Source organism: Meles meles, chromosome 2 (genome assembly GCF_922984935.1).
Source record: "Meles meles chromosome 2, mMelMel3.1 paternal haplotype, whole genome shotgun sequence".
NCBI classification, from domain to species: Eukaryota; Metazoa; Chordata; class Mammalia; order Carnivora; family Mustelidae; genus Meles; species Meles meles.
This window is the reverse complement of record NC_060067.1, coordinates 23,598,763-23,619,323: the sequence shown is the minus strand read 5'-3', so window position 1 is coordinate 23,619,323 and position 20,561 is coordinate 23,598,763. Positions and strand designations below refer to the sequence as shown.

At 40.9% G+C, this 20,561-nt stretch overlaps 2 protein-coding genes across 5 annotated transcripts in view; one reads left to right on the top strand and one right to left on the bottom strand.

Annotated features, from left to right (window-relative positions):
- PPAT (phosphoribosyl pyrophosphate amidotransferase) overlaps window positions 1-1,073 on the bottom strand; it is a 37,536-nt gene extending 36,463 nt beyond the window's left edge. The window contains exon 1 of the mRNA XM_045996897.1: window positions 797-1,073. Within this exon, the coding sequence (XP_045852853.1) occupies window positions 797-924 (128 nt within the window). The 5' untranslated portion in view covers window positions 925-1,073. The remainder of the gene's footprint in view (window positions 1-796) is intronic.
- The window catches only part of PAICS (phosphoribosylaminoimidazole carboxylase and phosphoribosylaminoimidazolesuccinocarboxamide synthase), a 46,957-nt gene that overhangs the window by 22,870 nt on the left and 3,526 nt on the right, over window positions 1-20,561 (top strand). Inside the window, exons 1-9 of one of the 4 annotated variants that reach the window (XM_045996888.1) lie at window positions 1,215-1,374; window positions 1,753-1,819; window positions 5,030-5,227; window positions 10,863-11,041; window positions 12,883-13,062; window positions 13,163-13,276; window positions 14,176-14,259; window positions 16,013-16,193; window positions 17,749-17,907. In XM_045996888.1, the coding sequence (XP_045852844.1) occupies window positions 1,348-1,374; window positions 1,753-1,819; window positions 5,030-5,227; window positions 10,863-11,041; window positions 12,883-13,062; window positions 13,163-13,276; window positions 14,176-14,259; window positions 16,013-16,193; window positions 17,749-17,907 (1,189 nt within the window). In that variant the 5' untranslated portion in view covers window positions 1,215-1,347. Of the gene's footprint in view, window positions 1-1,214; window positions 1,375-1,401; window positions 1,421-1,564; window positions 1,625-1,752; window positions 1,820-5,029; window positions 5,228-10,862; window positions 11,042-12,882; window positions 13,063-13,162; window positions 13,277-14,175; window positions 14,260-16,012; window positions 16,194-17,748; window positions 17,908-20,561 lie in introns of those variants that run through there. The other 3 variants (XM_045996887.1, XM_045996890.1, XM_045996886.1) reach the window with 3 other exon arrangements.

Below are 20,561 nucleotides of genomic sequence, written 5' to 3'. Positions count from 1 at the left end.
CAAAGGGATCTACCAATTTTTCAAAAATCAGGATGTATCTAGTCATACAGGAACTGGTCCCCTTCCCCTCTTTTAAAGAAGGGAGTTACTTTTTTGGCATCCTCTTACTACAAACTTCTCCTTCATTATCTGAAACCCGTGACTCTTTTGCAGATGCACTATTTCCTGTGACTGGTTTATTTTCACTTAGTTTGTATGAGATCTGCAACCGGTACTTCCTTCTGAATATCAGGTAGCTCTGTTTCCCAGGGTCTGAACTCTAGAATCCCTAAATTCTCACAGCTATGACTACGTTCACATCCACAAGTTGTTCAAAAGCTCTGCTCTTGCAAACAAAAGCTGGTGGTGTCGAAAGCTCCGCGAGAACACCTCAACGTGTTGCAGGACCTCAACCAGCAGCCACCCCACACAAACCCTCACAAAAGCTGCTCCAGGTTCTGCAAGATTAAAACGGGCAAGTAGTGGGAGAAGTCCCGATTCCGCCAACCCTAGCGAACCGGACACTTACAAATTGGCCAGACTCATGAGCGGTGCACACACCGGAGAAGGGGGGGAAACCCCTAAAGGGCATTAAGGGTTTGGGGGGAGCAGCGAGTCCAGGGATGCAAGGTGGTGCCCGCGCACGCCTTGGCAACCTAGCTGATGCCACAGGCAGATATCAATCCAGGCAACAGAGGTCGGTTTCCAGGCCCTCGGGCGCACACGAGGTCGCTAACTCGGGCCACGGGAAACGGCTTGGGCTGAAGGAGAGAGAAGCAGACGCGCCGCCACCCCCACCCCTCAGCCGGTTGCTCACCGGTGTTGCAGCCCCACGAGTCCCAGAGTGATCACATGCGGCACATCCAGCTGCGTGGGCCACTCTCCTGAGGCGATGCACCCGAATACGCCACATTCCTCTCGGATTCCCAACTCCTCCAGCTCCATGTCGCCGCCGAAAGCACGTGGAGGGACCTGCTGCCGCGGCAGGGGCCTGAGCACCAACCAGCTGCCCGCTCGGCCCGAACGCCTCAGAGGCTCGCTTCCTTCCCAGCCGCTCGACCCTCGCTACTGCGGCGGCGCGCGCTTTCCCAAAGTAAGCGTGATTAGCGCTCCCCTCCAGCACACCCTGCCCCGCCCCCTCAGGCTGCACCAATGAGTGAGGAGGGAGGGAGAGGCTCCGCGACTGAGAGGAGGAGTCACAGACTGCTGGGGTGGAGCTAGTCCTCCGCCCGCTCCCTGCGAGAAAGTACTTTCTCTGCACGTGGAAGTCTCCGTTATTTTCTAACACCCAGGACTGGGGTGATGAGAGTAGTAGGGTTAACGGCACTTCTGTCCCAGAGGATGTAAACTTTGTATGGCCCTCCTCACATGCTTTCCCCCGGCCGTCACTACTTGGTACGCTCCAACCTATGATCTGCTCTCGCCGCGGAGAAGGGAGCCGGTCAGCGAGCCTCTGTAGAATCGGGAGGGGCCTCCAACGCGCGCCACTTTTCGCCTCTTCTGGAACGGCGCCCGCGCACGGGGGTGGGGGGGGGGGAACGGCCTGTGTTTCTGCGCCTGCGCGGCGGGAAGTCTCGGGGGGTGTAGCGAACTCCCGGAGTCAAAGTTGCTCCTGCGTGGCAGAGACCTCGGGGGTTTGGTGGCGGTAGGCTGTGTTGCCAGTGAAGAGCGCGTGTGGGCGCCCGGGGAATACTAGGCCTGGCCGGGGGTGTGTCTGTGGGCCGCCTTCCCTTACCCGCCACGTGAGCCTCTGTGACCACTCCTCTTTTCCAGAGTCTTTCTTCTCTTCCCCGCGCGGCCGCTGCCCCCAGCCCACGCAGAATAATGGCGACAGCTGAGGGTGAGTAACAGGCATCCTCGGGAATCTGCCGGGGACTCCCTGCCCTCCGCGGTCTTCCCGTCCCCCTTCCCCCACCCGCCGCTGGAGTTGGCGCACTCGCCGCCACCTGAGTGCCCAGCGGCGGTCCTGGCAGCCTCCTCCCGAGCTGTGCCTGGTCTCGCAGCCGGCCCTCTAGGCCGCTGGGCGGGCGAACACGTGGCCCGGGCACCGCCAACCGAGGCGTAGGAAACCGAGCGCTCTCCGACCTCGCCGAACTTTCTGAAATGCTCGGAACTGGCTCGGGGTTGGGGAAAAGAACAAAGTGGAGGAAGAGCGGGATGAGAAAGAAATGGACAGGGGTTGGAGACGTGCTTAGAAATCATATTAGTAATCAATAGTTACTGCAAAACAACCACAGGCACATATGCAGTGATTATTCAAAATCTTGCTTTTCCTGTTAAGTCAATAGCCTGCTATTTCCGTAAAGTTAATATTTGAATCTATTGGAAAATTTACTTTTTTTTGGTCCAGATTTTGTGTGTGTTTTAGTCTTTTGATGCCATGGTGATTCTGAAGAGCCCCAAAAGCACCAAGCCAAAACTTGCCTTGATTCACTTTACAGTTATCCTATTTACATAATCTTTTTATCTACGAGTGATTAGGTCCTCAGAAAAGATCTCTTGCTTGTGACATTTATGCTGATAAAACTTTTTTTCCTCCCCACACACCCAGTTTCTAAATTTATGGTGAACCAAATTGGTTGTGCTGGCTGGTCAGTACATTCTCTTCCACACAGAAAAATTGAATTTAGGGAAAAAATTATAGACTTAATCTAATATAGAAACCTGTCATTTTGCTAAAGTGCTTAAAAGCCACATGGTTGTCCTTAGGATAAAATCGAAACACAGTCAACATGATGTACGAGGCTTGAGAGATGAATAGTGAAATGCAAGGGAAAGAAACACTGTTTGGGCCTAGGGAAAGCATGTCAAAAGCTTGGGAGTGGGATATAGAAATTCAGTTATAGAAATTAGAGTTCTGGAAAGGGAATAGAGAAATCTGAAGTTGGAGCACTAAGCTGAGGCTCTAAATTGAGGAGCCTTTTTTTTTTTTTAAGATTTTATTTATTTATTTGACAGAGATCACAAGTAGGCAGAGAGAGGAAGGGAAGCAGGCTCCCTGCTGAGCAGAAAGCCCTATGCGGGACTCGATCCCAGAACCCTGGGGCCATGACCTGAGCCAAAGGCAGAGTCTTTAACCCACTGAGCCACCCAGGCGCCCCTTGAGGAGTCTTTTAAACCTTGTCAGTGAGTCAGGACATTACAGTAGAATGGGAATTCATCCTCTAGGTACCCTGCAGCAGTAACTATTAAACTGAATTATAAGTGGATTTTTTAATGGTTGCCTCCACTAACTGGTGATCTGACCACTGCTCAGTTCTGCCATTCTTTCCTACTCTGTAGCTGCTACCATCCCTCACTATGCACGTGCGTGTGCAGACACACACACACACACACACACAGCTCTAACCCTACTGAAGTCCTGCCATGGACTGTTACCCCATGCTCTTTTTTTCAGCACCACTACTAACCCCTTTCCCTCTTCTGACTAAATGTTTATCCTTGCCTTGGATCTCAAACTCAAACTTATTTTGTTCCAGACTTCCTGCTCTAGTGTCTAGACTAGGTTAGGTGGGCCTGCTGTGAACCTGTGATCCCACAGACTGTGTATTTCTCACATCATAATTAATATGATGTCCTGTTTAATTTCAGCTTCCTTTAGACTTGGTTGCTTGAGAGCAGGAACTCTCTCTTGTGTACTGGGATAGCCCTAGTGTACCTGGTACACGGGCACTAAAAAATGCCAATACTGAGATTGAGTCTGTTCTAGGAGCTTGAGGGGTGATTTCTCCCCTTGGAAATTTTAAGTCCTTAAACTTCTGTTATCTCTGACCTTCATCTAAATCATTCTTTCTAATGACCAGAGTCTCCTTTTTTTAGGTCTGTGACCTGCATTAAATTGGATTCCCTTGTCCTTACTTCTTCACAATTTCCCACATTTGTTAGTGTGGAGAAAGGATTAACACTGGGGAGTAGGGAAGAAAGATTAAGAAATAGAGGTGCTTGGAAATGGGCTAACCTCAGTGGATGGAAGTGCCTCCCCTTGCACTTTAACCAAAAATCAAGATACCCTTTTGGCTCACCTTTATGATTTTGCCTGTCATGCCAAGCAAAAGGTTCAGAAAATGAGCATTTTTTTTTCCCACTACAAGCTAGTTTATTGTATTGTAAATACATATGTGAAAATACTATTATGTTAACTTAATGTAAAGTAGTTCTACTTCAGTTCTGCTATGAGAGAGGCAGGGTTGACTGCTATTAGAGAGGCAAGGTTGATAGTGGAAAGAGCAAAGAATATGATATCAGAAGACATAGGATTTTGTCTGGCTCTGCTGTTTCCTAACTGCATGGCCTCTAGCTTTTTGATACTTAGTTTTCTAATCTGTATACAATTGACCCTTGAACAACACGGATTTGAACTGCATGGGTCCACTTACCCATGGATTTTTTTTTTCCCCAATTACTACCACACAGTACTGCAAATATATTTTCTTTAAGATTTTTTTCTTTTCTCTAATTTACTTTATTGTAAGAATACAGCATAAAATACATAGAGCTTAGAAAATATGTGTTAATCAGCCATTTAATATTATCAGCAGGGCTTCTGATCAACAGTAGGCTTTAAGTTTTGGGGGAGTAAAAGTTCTGTTTAGATTTTCAACCCTAAGCCCCACATAATTCAATTATATGCATAACTAAGGCTCGTCACAAAATTATGTGACTCAAATATGATACCTGTGAAAATACTTTGTAGGGTATAAGGTTCTATGCAGATGAGTGAATTTTTTTTTTTTTTAAGATTTTATCTATTTATTCGACAGAGAGAGATGACAAGTAGGCAGAGAGGCAGGCAGAGAGAGAGAGAGAGGAGGAAGCAGGCTCCCAACCAAGGAGAGAGCCCGATGTGGGGCTCGATCCCAGGACCCTGGGATCATGACCTGAACCAAAGGCAGAGGCTTTAACCCTCTGAGCCATCCAGGTGCCCCAGATGAGTGAATTTTTTATTAAAATTATTCCTTAACAACTCTATGTTCTGTGATCATTCTAGATAACTTAGTCTTCAATTAGAAAATTTTTTTCTGAATCTGATGTCTCCATTTTATCTCCACAGTACTGAATATTGGTAAGAAACTCTATGAGGGTAAAACAAAAGAAGTCTATGAATTGCCAGATAGTCCAGGAAAAGTTCTCCTGCAGTCCAAGGACCAGATAACAGCAGGAAATGCAGCCAGAAAGAATCACCTGGAAGGAAAAGCTGCAATCTCAAATAAAACTACCAGTTGTATCTTTCAGTTGTTAAAGGAAGCCGGTAAGTGGCTCTCCTGATAGCTTCGCCTTTCACATTCTCTCTCACAGGCACATGTTGGTCCTTTCATGGGGAAATGGCATTATTTGGATTAACAACATGTTGTCTTCCAGTTATATTTTTCAGTTGTTACAGGAAAACAGGTAAGTGGTTCCCCCTACAATCTCCTCCCTTTTGAATGTTGCCCCCCCCACACACACAGCTGATCTCTTTCATGAGGAGATGATATTATTTGGATTAAGAACATGTTATTTGGCGATGTCTCAAAAGGTTACTTGAATCAAACCAGGAAGTCTTAAATTTCACCACAACATGTAATTTGGAATTAGTAAGTAGTATCATTTAGTTAAGGAATCTTAACAGTTTGCTACAGTCTTTGTCTGGCATGCATATCCTCTCTTTAACTTTTCTCGCCTAGGAAAACATCCTGGGAGAGACTCATCTATGAAGGAGGCCTGTTCTGGTATTAGGCAACTCTAATCGAGGAGTTGAAATTTGGTACCTGCAGTTCTATACAGTTATTCTTTGCTCTGTCCGGTTGGAGATAAGACAGAATATCAAATCCCTTTTCCACTTGAAAGCCCTGAAAAATATTTGAAGATTGCTACCACACCTCCTCATTCTGCCCCAAGTGAGGGATTTGAACTCGATAAAAGATCTCCAGGGTTACCTCCTACTCTAAAACTGAAAGAAAACTATTTCCTATAGAGACATCTATTAAAAAAGACTAGATCAAAACATTCTGTGGAGGGCACTTGGAGTAAAGAAAGGGGAATTAAGATAATGGGCTTTTCTTCAGAGGTTCAGTCAATGCTGATTTGTCTGTAGTACATGAAATCTCATTAATAAAAGATTTGAGCTCTTTTCTTCCAATGTAAGAGGCCTCATTGCTTTGGATCACTCAACCTTTGAGGCCTCTGGTTCCTTATCTATAAAATAAAAGCTTTGTTTTTTACTTTCCCAGTTCTAATTTTTATAATTTAATAGTTTTGTCTCTTTTTACTATCCCTTTCATTTCTTAGAGCTTCCAGTAACTATTAACAGGCGTACCCTGTTGTATTGAACTTTGCTTTATTGTGTTTTGTGGATATTGTTGGGGTTTGTTTGTTTGTTTTTACAAATGGACGATTTGTGGCAACTCTACCCCTGCCTTGAGCAAGTCTGTTGGCGCCATTTTTCCAACAGCATTTGTTCTCTTCATGTTGCTGTTACATTTTGGCAAATCTCTCAATATTTCCAACTTTCTCAGTATTTTATTTGTTACGGTGAACTGTGATTAGTGATCGCAACTTGCTAAAAGCTCAGATGATAGAGTTTTTTAGCAATAAAGTATTTCTTAATTATCACATAAACGTTTTTTAGATAACATACTATCACAACTTAATAAGCCAATAGTATTGTATAAATAAAACTTGAATGTGCACTGGGAAACCAAAAAATTCATTTGATTTGCTTTATTATGGTGGCATGGAACCTAATCCACAAGATCTTCAATGTATGTCCATAATCTCTTAAATCCGCTAAATACAAAGGGGAATTTAATATCTTGATTTCCAGTCAGTACAGAGGTACCTGCCTTCCACAGAATAACAAAGTAGTTCAGATTAAATCTATTCTGTCCATACAGAATGGGTTCTTGAATAGTTTTCCTCTTTCCTAGTTTTCTCTTGAACATTTTTAATGTAGTGTGGGAAAAAAATGTTTGCCAGCCTAATTTGTCATCTACATCATAAATCCCTCTATACATTGAAAGTGTGTATGTTGTGTAAATTTAAAGGACTACCCACAGTTCCTAAGTAATATGATTTTAGGATTTTTATTTCAAGGCTTCATTGATAGGTGGTTTCTTAGTGTCTGAGTTGATTGCTATAGAGAGCATCAAACTAATTTTAGGTTCCTTTTGCAGTATGGATAAGTGATCCATTTTTAACTTGCCAAGTTATCTTATTCTCCGTATACATACTAAAATTTTTAAAAAGTTGCTTAATACTGTAATTGTTAACAAAAAAAAAATTAGCTCCTGTGTTCCCATGGTAATTACATATAGTTATGGAGATATAGATAGATAGATAGATATTTCTAATAATGGAAGATTTGTACAGGCCCAAGTTTGTATTTGCTTATTCAGTAAGGGACTATTCACTGCACTTTGTGGGCTTAACAGAAAGTGAATTAAGGTGACCCAGATTGTCTCTGTCCAGGACTTTCCTAGTTTTGACTCTGAAAGTCCTGTGTCTGAGAAAGCTGGGAAAGTTTGTAATCCTAAATGAAGTACTCCAACAATTATCTTTAAGCTACTGTATTGGCACCCTTAACATAACTAAAACTTACTTGGTTCACAGGAATTGTTGAAAGATGTTCTTCAGGTTTTGGGGCGCCTGGGTGGCTCAGTGGGTTAAAGCCTCTGCCTTCAGGTCATGATCTCAGGGTCCTGGGATCAAGCCCCACATCGTCAGCAGGGAGCCTGCTTCCCCCTACCCCCGCCTGCCTCTCAGCCTACTTGTGATCTCTGTCAAATAAATAAATAAAAATCTTTAAAAATAAAAAAAAAAGATATTCTTCAGGTTTTATACACTGAAATTAAGGAAAACTTAAGTTTTAAAAAATTCTTAGATTTGTTTTAGAGGACAGATTAGGAGTTCTGTTGCCTTATCTAATTTTTACTTGCTGATAGTTAAATAAATCCTATACCTAGTTGACCACCAGTGGCGTGTTTAAAATTGCTTTCTTTATAACCAAGGTTATGTATGTTCCTAATTAAGGTATTTCTAGAAGTTAGAATGGGAAGAGCACCAAATGAGATTTTGTAAAAAAGGATTCTGGTTTTCTCATTGTCAATCACAAGCAAACTGTAAAATGCTATACAAGTAATAGATAAAAGTAAAACTTTTTCCAAGGAAATAATATACATGCTACACCTGAGTTATGAAAGGAAATGTGTGGATTTAGTCTCAATACTTAACCTTATAAAGTCTCAGTTCCCCCACAGAAACCTACCATAATTATGTTTAGGTGTTAGTAGTGATAGTGGGTATAAGTCCTGCAGTTGTTAAACCACAGATGAGGAGCCAGGCAAGCTTAATACATGGGTGGGTGGCCCTAAGGATATGTGGCCTGATTTGCTGTGAAGTGACATTTTCTTAATAATCTTAATAGGAGTCTTACATTCTGCAAACAGTGAGACATGGGGGAGAGTTCTTTTGCTCATGCCCCCACCCAGTCATGAAATTTGCTAAGATGATTAGCATGTATATTAGAAGCAATCATTGTATCATCTAAACTGAATCTTTTTTTTTTTAATTTATTTATTTGACAGAGATCACAAGTAGGCAGAGAGAGAGAGGGAAGCAGGCTCCCCGCTGAGCAGAAAGCCCAATGCAGGACTCGATCTCAGGACCCTGAGTTCAAGACCTGAGCTGAAGGCAGCGACTTAACCCAATGAGCCACCCAGGCGCCCATATTTTTTTTTTTTTTTTTTTTTTTTTTTTTTTGGTAGCAATTTTTTTTTTTCCTGTGTTAGATCATTACTGTAGACTGCTTCTGTGCTTTTGGTTCTCTCAGATGTGAGGAGGAGTTTTCCTCTGAGTAAAAGTAACCATTATTGATATTTGAACAATAGATTTGGATACTAGTCTTTCAAGCTAGACAAATGAGCACGTATATCTAAAGATTAACAGATCTTAAAAGGTAGAACTCTTAAAGTCAGGCATGTAGTTATCACCTGTAGTTCAGGACTGATTTAAATATTTGCGTATCCAGGGGCGCCTGGGGGGCTCAGTGGGTTAAAGCCTCTGCTTTCGGATCAGGTCAAGGTCCCAGGGTCCTGGGATCGAGCCCCGTAGCCCCGTATCGGGCTCTCTGCTCAGCAGGGAGCCTGCTTCCCTCTCTCTCTGCCTGCCTCTCTGCCTACTTGTGATCTCTGTCTGTCAAATAAATGAAATATTAAAAAAAAATCATTTGCCTATCCATTAGCATGAGCTCAGTCATTTTTTAAGCTTAAAATGACCATTTACTTACACTCTTATTTTTTTTCCAGAGTTCTGTTCATGCAGCATATCACAATTTCCTATTTCAATTGAATCTTACTGATGAAACCCAGAGAGAATACAGAGAAAATGGAGGTTTTGAAACTGGTCCAGGCACTACTGATTGGCAACATATCAAATTACTTAACTTCTTTAAGCCCCTGTTTCTTTCACTGTAAAATGTAATGATACCTATCTGAAAATTTTTATGGTTAAATGAGATAACATAAAACACTTAGAATAGTGCAGGTCTTACATAAACATAGATTCCCTTCATGTACAGAAATATATATGTATGTTATTATATGGCAGCACAGAGTAGTCCTGCAGCATCTCTTGGAAACCTTTATGGGTTGACATTAATAATGCTCATCTTAAGCTGCAGTGTTAGTACCTAGAATACCTAGGAGTGGGATTGCTGGATTGTGTGGTTCATGATATAGCTATCCTTAGAGGTTATCTTCCAGCGTCCCCAAGTAAAATAGCTCCCATCCCAAGCTAGCTTTTTATCTAGTTTTCCAGTAACAGTTTGAATAAAATAGAAGGGAAATGAAGAAAAAATGTTTTCTTTGCTCTTGGCCAAATTGACCACTATGTTCTTGCTGCTACCTGTTGGATACTTTTTTTTCAGGGATTATTTTCTTCAAATATTAAGAGAAAAGGGCGATCCAAAATGTAGGGCTGTACCTGCTTGTGATTAAGTAGATTGATATATATATATTTTTTAAAGATTTTATTTATTTATTTGACAGAGATCACAAATAGGCAGAGAGGCAGGCAGAGAGAGAGAGAGAGAAGCAGGCTCCTTGCCGAGCAGAGAGCCCGATGTGGGGCTTGATCCCAGGGTCCTGGGATCATGACCTGAGCCGAAGGCAGAGGCTTTAACCCACTGAGCCACCCAGACGCCCCAAGTAGATTGATATTTTATAAGGCCCATTTAATACTGGACTGTCAAATATGAGAATCATATAACCAAATTTGATTTAAAGATAATTTAGTATCACTTAGATGAGTTATATGCTTTATACAAGGTTGGGTGGCAGAGAAATTTCTCAAAAGCATATTTTGAATGTATGAATGAATGAATGGTAAAGACACTGAGACCCAGACCTTCTGATCCACTATATACTTTCCCATGCAACATTAAAATGAAATACTCTTGAATATTTTGAAGAGCAGTAAGAAAGCCATACTAATAATTTTCTTTTTCTTCTACTTTTTTAAAAAAGTTTATTTTTGATAGTATCATTTAGGGATAACACATTTGGCTAGATAGGGTTTGTTTCATTTGTTTTTTGTAAACAGCTGTTTTGGTTTTTTTTTTGTTTTTGTTTTTTAAGATTTTATTTATTTATTTGTCAGAGAGAGAGAGAGATCACAAGTAGGCAGAGAGGCAGGCAGAGGCAGAGGGAGAAGCAGGCTCCCCGCCAAACAAGGAGCCTGATATGGGACTCGATCCCAGGACGCTGGGATCATGACCTGAGCCAAAGGCAGCCGCTTAACCAACTGAGCCACCCAGGCGTCCCTGTAAACAGCTGTTTTATTATGCCTCAGATCTACCTTTTTTAATACAACTTTAATGCTTTTTTTTAAAACTTTTTGTCAATTTGTAGGTATCAAAACTGCTTTCACCAGAAAATGTGGGGAGACCGCTTTCATTGCACCTAAGTGTGAAATGATTCCAATTGAATGGGTCTGTAGAAGAATAGCAACTGGTTCTTTTCTCAAAAGAAATCCTGGTGTCAAGGAGGGATATAAGTTTTACCCACCTAAAGTGGAGCTGTTTTTCAAGGTAATTATTTTATGCTTGTGTGTCTTACTGTATAATATAGCAACAAACATAATTTCAAAGTCAAAAGATTTAAATGTCGTTTAAACTAAAAATCTTTTAAATTAAATTATTTAAATGAAATAAAATTTTAAAAATATTAGTTATTAGGAAGAAAAGTAACAATTCAGAAACTTTTTAAGTTTTTAAAGAGTTTGAAATAAAGGCAAATACAAGGGATCTTTTTATATTCAGATACAGAAAAACTATTACCAATATCTCTTATAGGCAAAAACGTAATGAAGATGTAGGAATCAGTGGTTATAAATTTGTATTGGTTTTCTTTATTGAAACTGCTTTTTGGGATGCCTGGGTGGCTTAGTCGGTTAAGTATGTGCCTTCAGCTCAGGTCATGATCTCAGGTCCTGGGATCAAGTCCCACATTCTGCATCCAGTACTCCTTGCTCAGCGGGGAACCTAATTTGCCCTCTACCTGCTGCGCCCACTTGTGCTCTTTCTCTCTCTGTTGGACAAATAAACTCTAAAAACAACAACAACAAAAAATAAAACTGCCTTTCTCTTTCCGTCTTTGTTCATGCTGTTTAGAATAGTTCCAGTGTCAGGAGTAACGTCTATATAGTATTTTTATTGTTTCCCTTTTTTTTTTTTTTTTTTAAGATTTTATTTATTTATTGAGAGAGAAAGAGGAGGGAGATGGTGAGTAAGTACACAGTGAGAGGAACAAAGAGGGAGGGAGAGTAAAGGAGAAAGAATCCTAAGCAGACTCCATACTGAGCAGAGAGCCTGACATGGGGCTCTATCACACGACCCTGAGCTCATGACCTGAGCTGGAATCAAGTCTGGATGTTCAAACGACCAAGCCACTGAGGTGCACCTTGTGTAGCACTTTATTTATTTATTTGACAGAGTGCACAAACAGGAGGAGTGGCAGGCAGAGGGAGAGGGAGAAGCAGACTCCCTGCTGAGCAGGGAGCCCTATGTAGGGCTCCATGCCAGGGACCTGGGACCATGACCGAGCTAAAGTCAGATGCTCAATCCACTGAGCCACCCAGAGGTCCCTTGTGTAGCATTTTAAAACAGGGAACTAAAATTGCCTCTCAGTCTTTTGGCCCAGACCAAGTATAATGAATGAACTGTGTACCTTAAAACGTTTATCTTATTGTTATAATACAAATCCAGAATTCATAAAAGAAAAATTTCATGTTAAATTGGAACACTACTTAGAATAAAATGAAAGTATTTTTTTCACTAATATCTTTATATAAAGTCTCTTAAATTATTAAATAATACCCCTCAAGACTTACCGTCTTACATAAACTTTTATTAAAAATGAGGTGATGGTGCTCGCTTCGGCAGCACATATACTAAAAATGAGGTGATGAAGAGCAGTGACTGGCTGGCTCAGTCAGAGTATGCAACTCCTGATCTCAGGATTGTGATCTCACCCTCTACACCCCACATTGGGTGTGGAGATCATTTAAAATCTTATAAAAAGGGTGGTGCGCCTGGGTGGCTCAGTGGGTTAAGCCTCTGCCTTCAGCTCAGGTCGTGATCTCAGAGTCCTGGGATTGAGCTGCGCATAAGGCTCTCTGCTCAGCGGGGGCTCCTGGGTGGCTCAGTTGTTAAGTGTCTGCCTTTGGCTCAGATCATGATCTCGGGATCCTGGGATCGAGCCCCACATTGGGCTCCCTGTTCCACGAGAAGCCTGCTTCTGCCTCTTCCACTCCCTCTCTTGTGTTACCTCTCTTTGCTGTGTCTCTCTCTGTTAAATAAGAAAAATCTTTTTTTAAAAAGTTCAAAATTTTTATATTTAAATTAATTATACTCCTATACTTTATTTTCAGGATGATGCCAATAATGATCCACAGTGGTCTGAGGAACAGCTAATTGCTGCAAAATTTTGCTTTGCTGGGCTTGTTATAGGCCAGACTGAAGTGGATATCATGAGTCATGCTACACAGGCTATTTTTGAAATATTGGAGAAATCCTGGTTGCCCCAGAACTGTACATTGGTTGATATGAAGGTACAAATAAAATAGAGTTTTGAGAGTAAAGATTATAACTGCAAAATGTCTTCAGTTGTAGAGTTTTGAAAACTTTTCTTTGGTGATATGCTATTTCTAGATTGAATTTGGTGTTGATATAACCACCAAAGAGATTGTTCTTGCTGATGTTATTGATAATGATTCCTGGAGACTCTGGCCATCAGGAGATCGAAGCCAACAGAAAGATAAACAGGTAATGCTTCAGGAATTTTTTTTTATCCTTTGCCTGATCAGACGAGATAGGGGTGACTAGGAAGATGGGAAGAAAAGAAAAGGCAACTGTTGTTCCATATGATAAGAACCAAGTTGATTGCTATTTACTTCTAAAGATAAATATCTCTTACATTTCCTATATCCTGAAAAAAAAAAAAGGAATAGTACTTTGCATTTGCAAAACAGATAACTCACTTATTATGACTGTCACACAGAACAAGTGTCATCCTTGTTTGGCCAATTGAAAACTAAGGTGCCAGGGTTCCTGGGTGGCTCAGTGGCTTAAAGCCTCTGCCTTCGGCTTGGGTCATGATCCCGGGTCCTGAGACCAACCCCGCATCAGTTTCTTTGCTCAGCAGGGAGCATGCTTCCTCCTCTCTCTCTGCCTGCTTCTCTGCCTACTTGTGATCTCTGTCTGTCAAATAAATAAATAATAAAATCTTTAAAAAAAAAAAAAATGTTTTTAAAAAAAAGAAAACTAAGGTGCTAGAGGATGGGTCTTCATAATTACAAGAATAAGGGTCAATCTGGATCCAAGTGTTCTGGATATTACCAGGTTCCATTTCTGCTCTGTCCTATGAAAAATAAAATTAGGGCAGATGCTCTCTAAATACACAAGAATTGTCAGGGCAGTTAGTCCTAGTTACTAGTGTAGAAAACATATAACCTTAAATGAAAATGCAAGTGTGCTTCACTGTCTGAACTTCCTCTACTCTAATTCAGGAAATGAAATCATAGGTTCAGGTACATTTTCAGACATATTCCTTGCTATGCAGGCTTTTTGTAGTCTACCCAAAACTCAGAAATCAAATAAGTTCACTTAGCAAGAGTATTACTAGTAGGATATCTGTATTCTAAACATTACATCTTATTTTCTAGTCATATCGTGACCTAAAGGAAGTAACTCCCGAAGGGCTCCAGATGGTGAAGAAAAATTTTGAGTGGGTTGCGGAAAGAGTGGAGGTAAAACTTTTGTAGTAAACCCATGCTGTTCTGTGTTTTTCTCCAAGAAAATCTTGCTCCAAAAAGGACAATAGGGGCATCTGGGTGGCTCAGTCAGTTGAGCATCCAACTCCTGATTTCAGCCCGAGTCATGATCTCAGGATCTCAGGGTCATGGAGTCGAAACCTGCATCTGTTCAGCGCAGGGTCTGCTTCAGATTCTTTCTTCCTCCCTCTGCCCCTCCTCCTGCTTGCATGTGCCCTCTAAATAAATAAATAAAATCTTAAAAAAAAAAAACAAAAATGAGAAGGTGCAGTCTCCCCCTCCCCCGGTTATTTTAGAGAGTGTGTGTGTGTGCACACATACGTCCATGTGCTTGGAGGGAGAGGCAGAGGGAGAGAGAGAATCCTGAAGCAGACGCCCCACTGAGCAGAGGCCTCAGGACTGTAAGATCATGACATGAGCTAAAATGGAGTCATCCACTCAACCAGCGAAGACACCCAGGTGCCCTTTTCCCCAGTGGTTTAAAAAAAAACAAAAGGAACACTCTTAAGAAATGTACCACCTGAACTATCCTCAGTGACATACTGAAACCCCCTGTTGTTAAACTGGCCAGTACACTCCCAGATTCTAATGGGGAAACCTAGAGTCCTTGTCTCCTCCCTGCCCCTTTCATTTCCTACCCATCTCTCCACTGCTGCTCAGCTACTCAGAGTTGTATTAGCATGGGTTCCATAAGTAGAGTTCAGAATTAGAACTCCATGTGACATTAAAATGTCACTTTAAGATTTATGGCATGGTATTGGGCGCCTGGGTGGCTCAGTGAGTTAAAGCCTCTGCCTTCGGCTCAGGTCATGATCCCAGAGTCCTAGGATCGAGCCCCGCATCAGGCTCTCTGCTCTGTGGGGAGCCTGCTTCCTCCTCTCTCTCTGCCTGCCTCTCTGCCTAGCTGTGATTTCTGTCAAATAAATAAAATATTAAAAAAAAAAAAAAAGATTTATGGTATGGTATTATCAGGGGGCCTGAGTGGCTCAGTCGTGATGTAAAGCATCCAGCACTTGATTTTTGCTCAGGTTATGATGTCATGGTCCTGGGAACAAGCCCTTGCGCAGGCTCTGCACTCAGCAGGGATTATGTTTGAAATTCCCTTTCCCTTTGCCCTTTGGCCTGCTCCCCTGCGTGCTCTCCCTCCCTCTCAAGTAAATCTTTTAGATTTATGGTATTATTACTATAATTCTATGGAAATTGAATGGGATTTGTGGTTATGAAAGGGTCATAGCCAGTTTTCAAGACCTAATTTCCTTGGATACATGTATTTTCAATTCTAAGCAACTAACTTAAGGAAGGTTTATAATATGATCTCTTTATTTTGGGTGATTATGCCTTAAAACCTCTATTAAACACAATGGACTAAAATCTTAGGATGAAATATTTCATATTATAGCTTCATGAATATTAATTAGAAGGGTTGAGCATTTATCTTTGCTTTATATCATAATAATAAGTATAACTTACCTGATTAAAATTCTTATTATTCTTTAGGTCTTAATTATGAAGACCACTTCCCTTTACATAAAGAGGTTATTTTGAAAAATGAATTATCATTTTGTCCTTTTTGTCTCTGTCTTGACTGGTCTATTAAGAAAGAAAATATTCTGTCCAGTTGTAATTTTACTCTCTATAGTTCTGTAAACTGATTATTCTTATGGTACTGAATTCTGTATTTAACCATTTTTCCTGTTTCCTTTTGCATATCCATGTTTTTCTTTTCCAGTTGCTTCTGAAATCAGAAAGTCAGTGCAGAGTTGTAGTATTGATGGGCTCAACTTCTGATCTCAGTCACTGTGAAAAAATAAAGAAGGCTTGTGGAAATTTTGGCATTCCATGTGAACTTCGGGTAACATCTGCCCATAAAGGGCCAGATGAAACTCTGAGGATTAAAGCAGAGTATGAAGGTAAATGTCACATAACTAGAGCATTTCAGGATTTAGCCCAAAAATTGTATGTTTGGACTAATAATGCTAAAAAAGAATTTGCCACAGTTCCAATGGGGAAAATGTGATAGTCTAGGATTTCGTTATACTTGCTTCCAAAGAGTGTAAGATGCTCTAGGCACTTAGAATGCCTCAGGGAAAAAGAATTGAAAATGCAGCATGGGTACACATGGAAATAATGCAGTGTTGTGTGTTGATGGCATTCAAGTTTTTAAAAAAATGTTAAGAATGAATAAATAAAAGAGTAGAGGCCCCCACCCCCCAAAAGAAAGTGAAACAGGGAAGGGAAATAAAGGCTAGAATGAGTCTTTATCTAATAAGAAGCCCCTGGAGTATTGTTTCTAATATGCTCCAACAGAAGATAGGCCCCACATCAATTTTGGGAGGCCTGAGGTTGAAGCAGAGATCCTTTCAAGTATTTTTAGTGGTCAGCCTTTTCTAAGAGGTGGGTAGTTGAATGTGAAATTAAGGAATAATTTTAGAATTGGGTATTTAAAAGAAATGTTTTGATGGGATAGTATTGGTCTAAAATAACAGAGTCCTGGGAACAACCAAATGTTTCTCAACTGGGAAAAATGTTATCTGAGTTTTCTTTCTAAAGGTAGTTGTTGATAGGAGCATAATTATTAAGGCTTGAGGCGGGGTGTTGAGGGGGTAGGGAACTGGGATAAGTTCCTAGACCTCTTTGTTAAAGTTATGAAAGCCTGAACTCTTTATCCAGAAAAGTGCAAATACATAAAATTTTGGATTCCAAGTTAAAAATCTCTGTGGTAAGAAACAAAGGAATAACTTAAAAATTTACCAAAGAATGAAATGTTTAAGAGAGGTGTTAGAAAACATATTGAAGGGTCTTAAATATTTAGGTACTATATTATTGAATTGACCTTTCTTCATTGATAATGTGCCTCTGAACCTCTAGTCTCCATTAACAAGGTCTCCCTATACCCTGTGGGTTGAAGGACCCCAGGACAGACACTGGTTCAAGTAGTGTCATTCTTTGTTTCAGTGAGCCTAAGCACATCCTTTTAAGTAGGGCCTTTGAGCCATTCCCTCACTAATATTCTGGTACCCTCTTTATACGCTAGGTCTCAAAGATGGCCAAACTTATTCTTGCTACTTTGTTACTTAAGATATAATAGGTGGTGAAGTTAAATATATATTGAATATATATGTAATAATTGTGCCTTTTTTTTTTTAATATTTTATTTATTTATTTGACAGAGAGAGATCACAAGTAGAGAGGCAGGCAGAGAGAGAGAGAGGGAAGCAGGCTCTCTGCTGACCAGAGAGCCCGATGCGGGACTCGATCCCAGGACCCTGAGATCATGACCTGAGCCGAAGGCAGCGGCTTAACCCACTGAGCCACCCAGGCGCCCCTAATAATTGTGTCTTATTTATGCTTTTTTCTGGAGACTGCTAATAAAGGAACTGAAGGAGTTAAGACACATAGGCATTTTGTTTTAACCTGTCTTAAAAATCTACTTTCAATTCAATTATAAATGTGTAATTTCCCTAGGGGATGGCATACCTACTGTATTTGTGGCAGTCGCAGGCAGAAGCAATGGTTTAGGACCAGTGATGTCTGGTAACACTGCATACCCAGTTATCAGCTGCCCTCCACTCACTCCAGACTGGGGAGCTCAGGATGTGTGGTCTTCTCTTCGACTACCCAGTGGTAAGATAACATGAATTTTATTTTATTCTTTTTTTTTTTAAAGATTTTTATTTATTTAAGAGAGCATACAAGCTTGGGGGAGGGTCAGAGGGAGAGGGAGAAGCAGACTTCCTGCTGAGCAGGAAGCCCGATGCGGAGCTCAATCCCACGACCCTGAGATCATGACCTGAGCCAAACGCAGACCCTTAACCAGCTGAGCCACCCAGACGTCCCAAGATACATGAATTTTTAAAAAATTGTTTATTACAGGGGCACCTGGGTGGCTCAGTTGGTTTAACATCCGACTCTTGATTTCGGCTCAAGTCATGATCTCAAGGTTGTGAGATCAAACTCTATGTTGGGCTCCGTGAAGAGCGTAGAGCCTGCTTGGGATTCTCTCTCTCCTTTGCTTCTCCTCCCCCTGCACCCCACCCCCGCCCACACTCGGGTTGGCTTTCTGTCTTCCAAAAAAAACCGAAAAAACTTGTTCATTGAAAAATTTCAAACATGCACAATAGTAGAGAGAATAACATGAAATCTCATGTACCTGTTATTCAGCTTCAACATTTAATATTATTATATCTGTAGCTGTTTCTGCTGGATGATTTTCAAGCACACATAGCATTTTACACTTAAATATGCTTCTCTAAGCAATAAGAACTCTAGGTTTTATTAAGTTATATTATTTTTTAAAGATTTTATTTATTTGTTGAGAGAGAGAGAGCACACAAGCAGGTGGAGCGGCAGGCAGAGCAGGCAGAGGGAGAAGCAGGCTCCCTGCTGAATAAGGAGCCCTGTATGGGGCTTGATCCCAGGATCCCCGGATCATGACCTCAGCCCAAGGCAGTCACTTAACCAACTGAGCCACCCAGGTGTGCTATAACTCTAGTTTTTAAATCATAATCACGGGGACACCTGGGTGGCTTAGTTGGTTAAGCAGGTCATGATCCCGGGGTCCTGGGATTGGGCCCCGCTGCCTGCTTCTCCCTCTCACTCTGCTGTTCCCCCCACTTGTGTTCTCTCACTTAAGCTCTCGCTCGCTCTCTCTCAAATAAACTCTGTAAAAAGAAATCATAATCAGGATAGCATATTCACACTTAAGAAAAATTAATGGCAATTTAAAAAAAAAATCATCTAATTTTCAGTCAGTGTTCAAGCTTTCCTGAACATCTCATTTGTTTTTACAGTTGATTTGTTCAAATCAAGATGTAACACAGTCCTTACATTGCATTTAGTTGCTCTCTCTCCTAAGTCTCTTTTAATCCTCTTTTTTTCACTTTCATTTGTCCTGTAGAATTTTCTACATTTTGGATTTGGCTAGTTACATTTCTGGATGATGTTTAACATGGTCTTCCTATATTTTTTATAAACTGCTGGTGAAATCTGTAGATAGATCAAGTCCAGATTTGGGTCCCCCCCCCCCAAGAATACATCATTCATGGTTTTGAGTTTTTTTAAAGTACATGTTATTATGTTACTTCTGTAAAGGAAATAAATTTTATTTCTATAAATTAGGGGACAGAGTAAATAACATACAAAGAAATCTTCTCAATTGAGCATTATCTCATAGAATAACAATATTGTGAGGGCGCCTGGGTGGCTCAGTGGGTTAAAGCCTCTGCCTTCGGCTCAGGTCATGATCCCAGTGTCCTGGATCAAGCCCCGCATCGGGCTCTCTGCTCAGCAGGGAGCCTGCTTCCCCCTGCTCTCTCTCTGCCTCTCTGCCTACTTGTGATCTCTGTCTCTCAAATAAATAAATAAAATCTTTAAAAAAAAAAAAGAATAACAATATTGTGGTAGGCTCATTGTAGTCCAAGATAATGATCTGATCATCCAGTCCTGAAAGTCCATGTTGTTTCAATTAGAGTTGATTGCTTCTTAAATGCCAAACTTTTTTATTTTATTGTAAATCTGCTCTTGGGATGTGTCAAAAATGTTAAGAACTTGAGCCTTCCAGTCTGTTCAAATATGGACTGGCTTCTCTCTAGGCCTACTGTACTGTCATTATCTCAGAATTTCTCTTAACCATCATCCTGAACATGCATTTTGCCCTTTTCTAGTCTTAGATCTCCTGTTTCCTAGGTCCCATGTCTTCACCTTTCTTGTTTACTCCTTAATTGGAGAGCATTCTTAGTGAACTTCCTGAGGAAGGGCTACAGATGGTAAACTTTTTGAGACCTCATATATCTATTTTAGTATATGTGCTGCCGAAGGGAGCACGAGACCTCATATATCTAAAAACGTTTCCATCATAGCCTCACACTCAATAATTTGGGAATGGAATTCTAGATTGAAAATTACTTTACTTCAGAAATGCATCTTGAAGGCATTACTCTATTGTCTTCCAGCTTCCAGAGTTACTGAAAACTGCAGTGCCTTTTTACTGTTCTGATTCTAGGTCATTCATGAATTCTGTTTTTTTCTGGAAACTTTTAGGATCTTTTTCTACCCTTGTTTCTTAAATTTCTCAGAGATGTGTCTTGATGATTATTTTCATCTTGGGCTTTCAGTGGGCTAGTTAAATCTGGAACTCTGATTCTTTAGTCCTGAGAAATTTTCTTCAGTTACTTAATACTTTCCTTCCTCCTCCACTTTCTCTCTTTTCTCATTTTTTGGGATTTACTATTCAAATTTGGAGCTTTGTGGTTTCTCTTTTTTCTTTCTCATTGCTATAC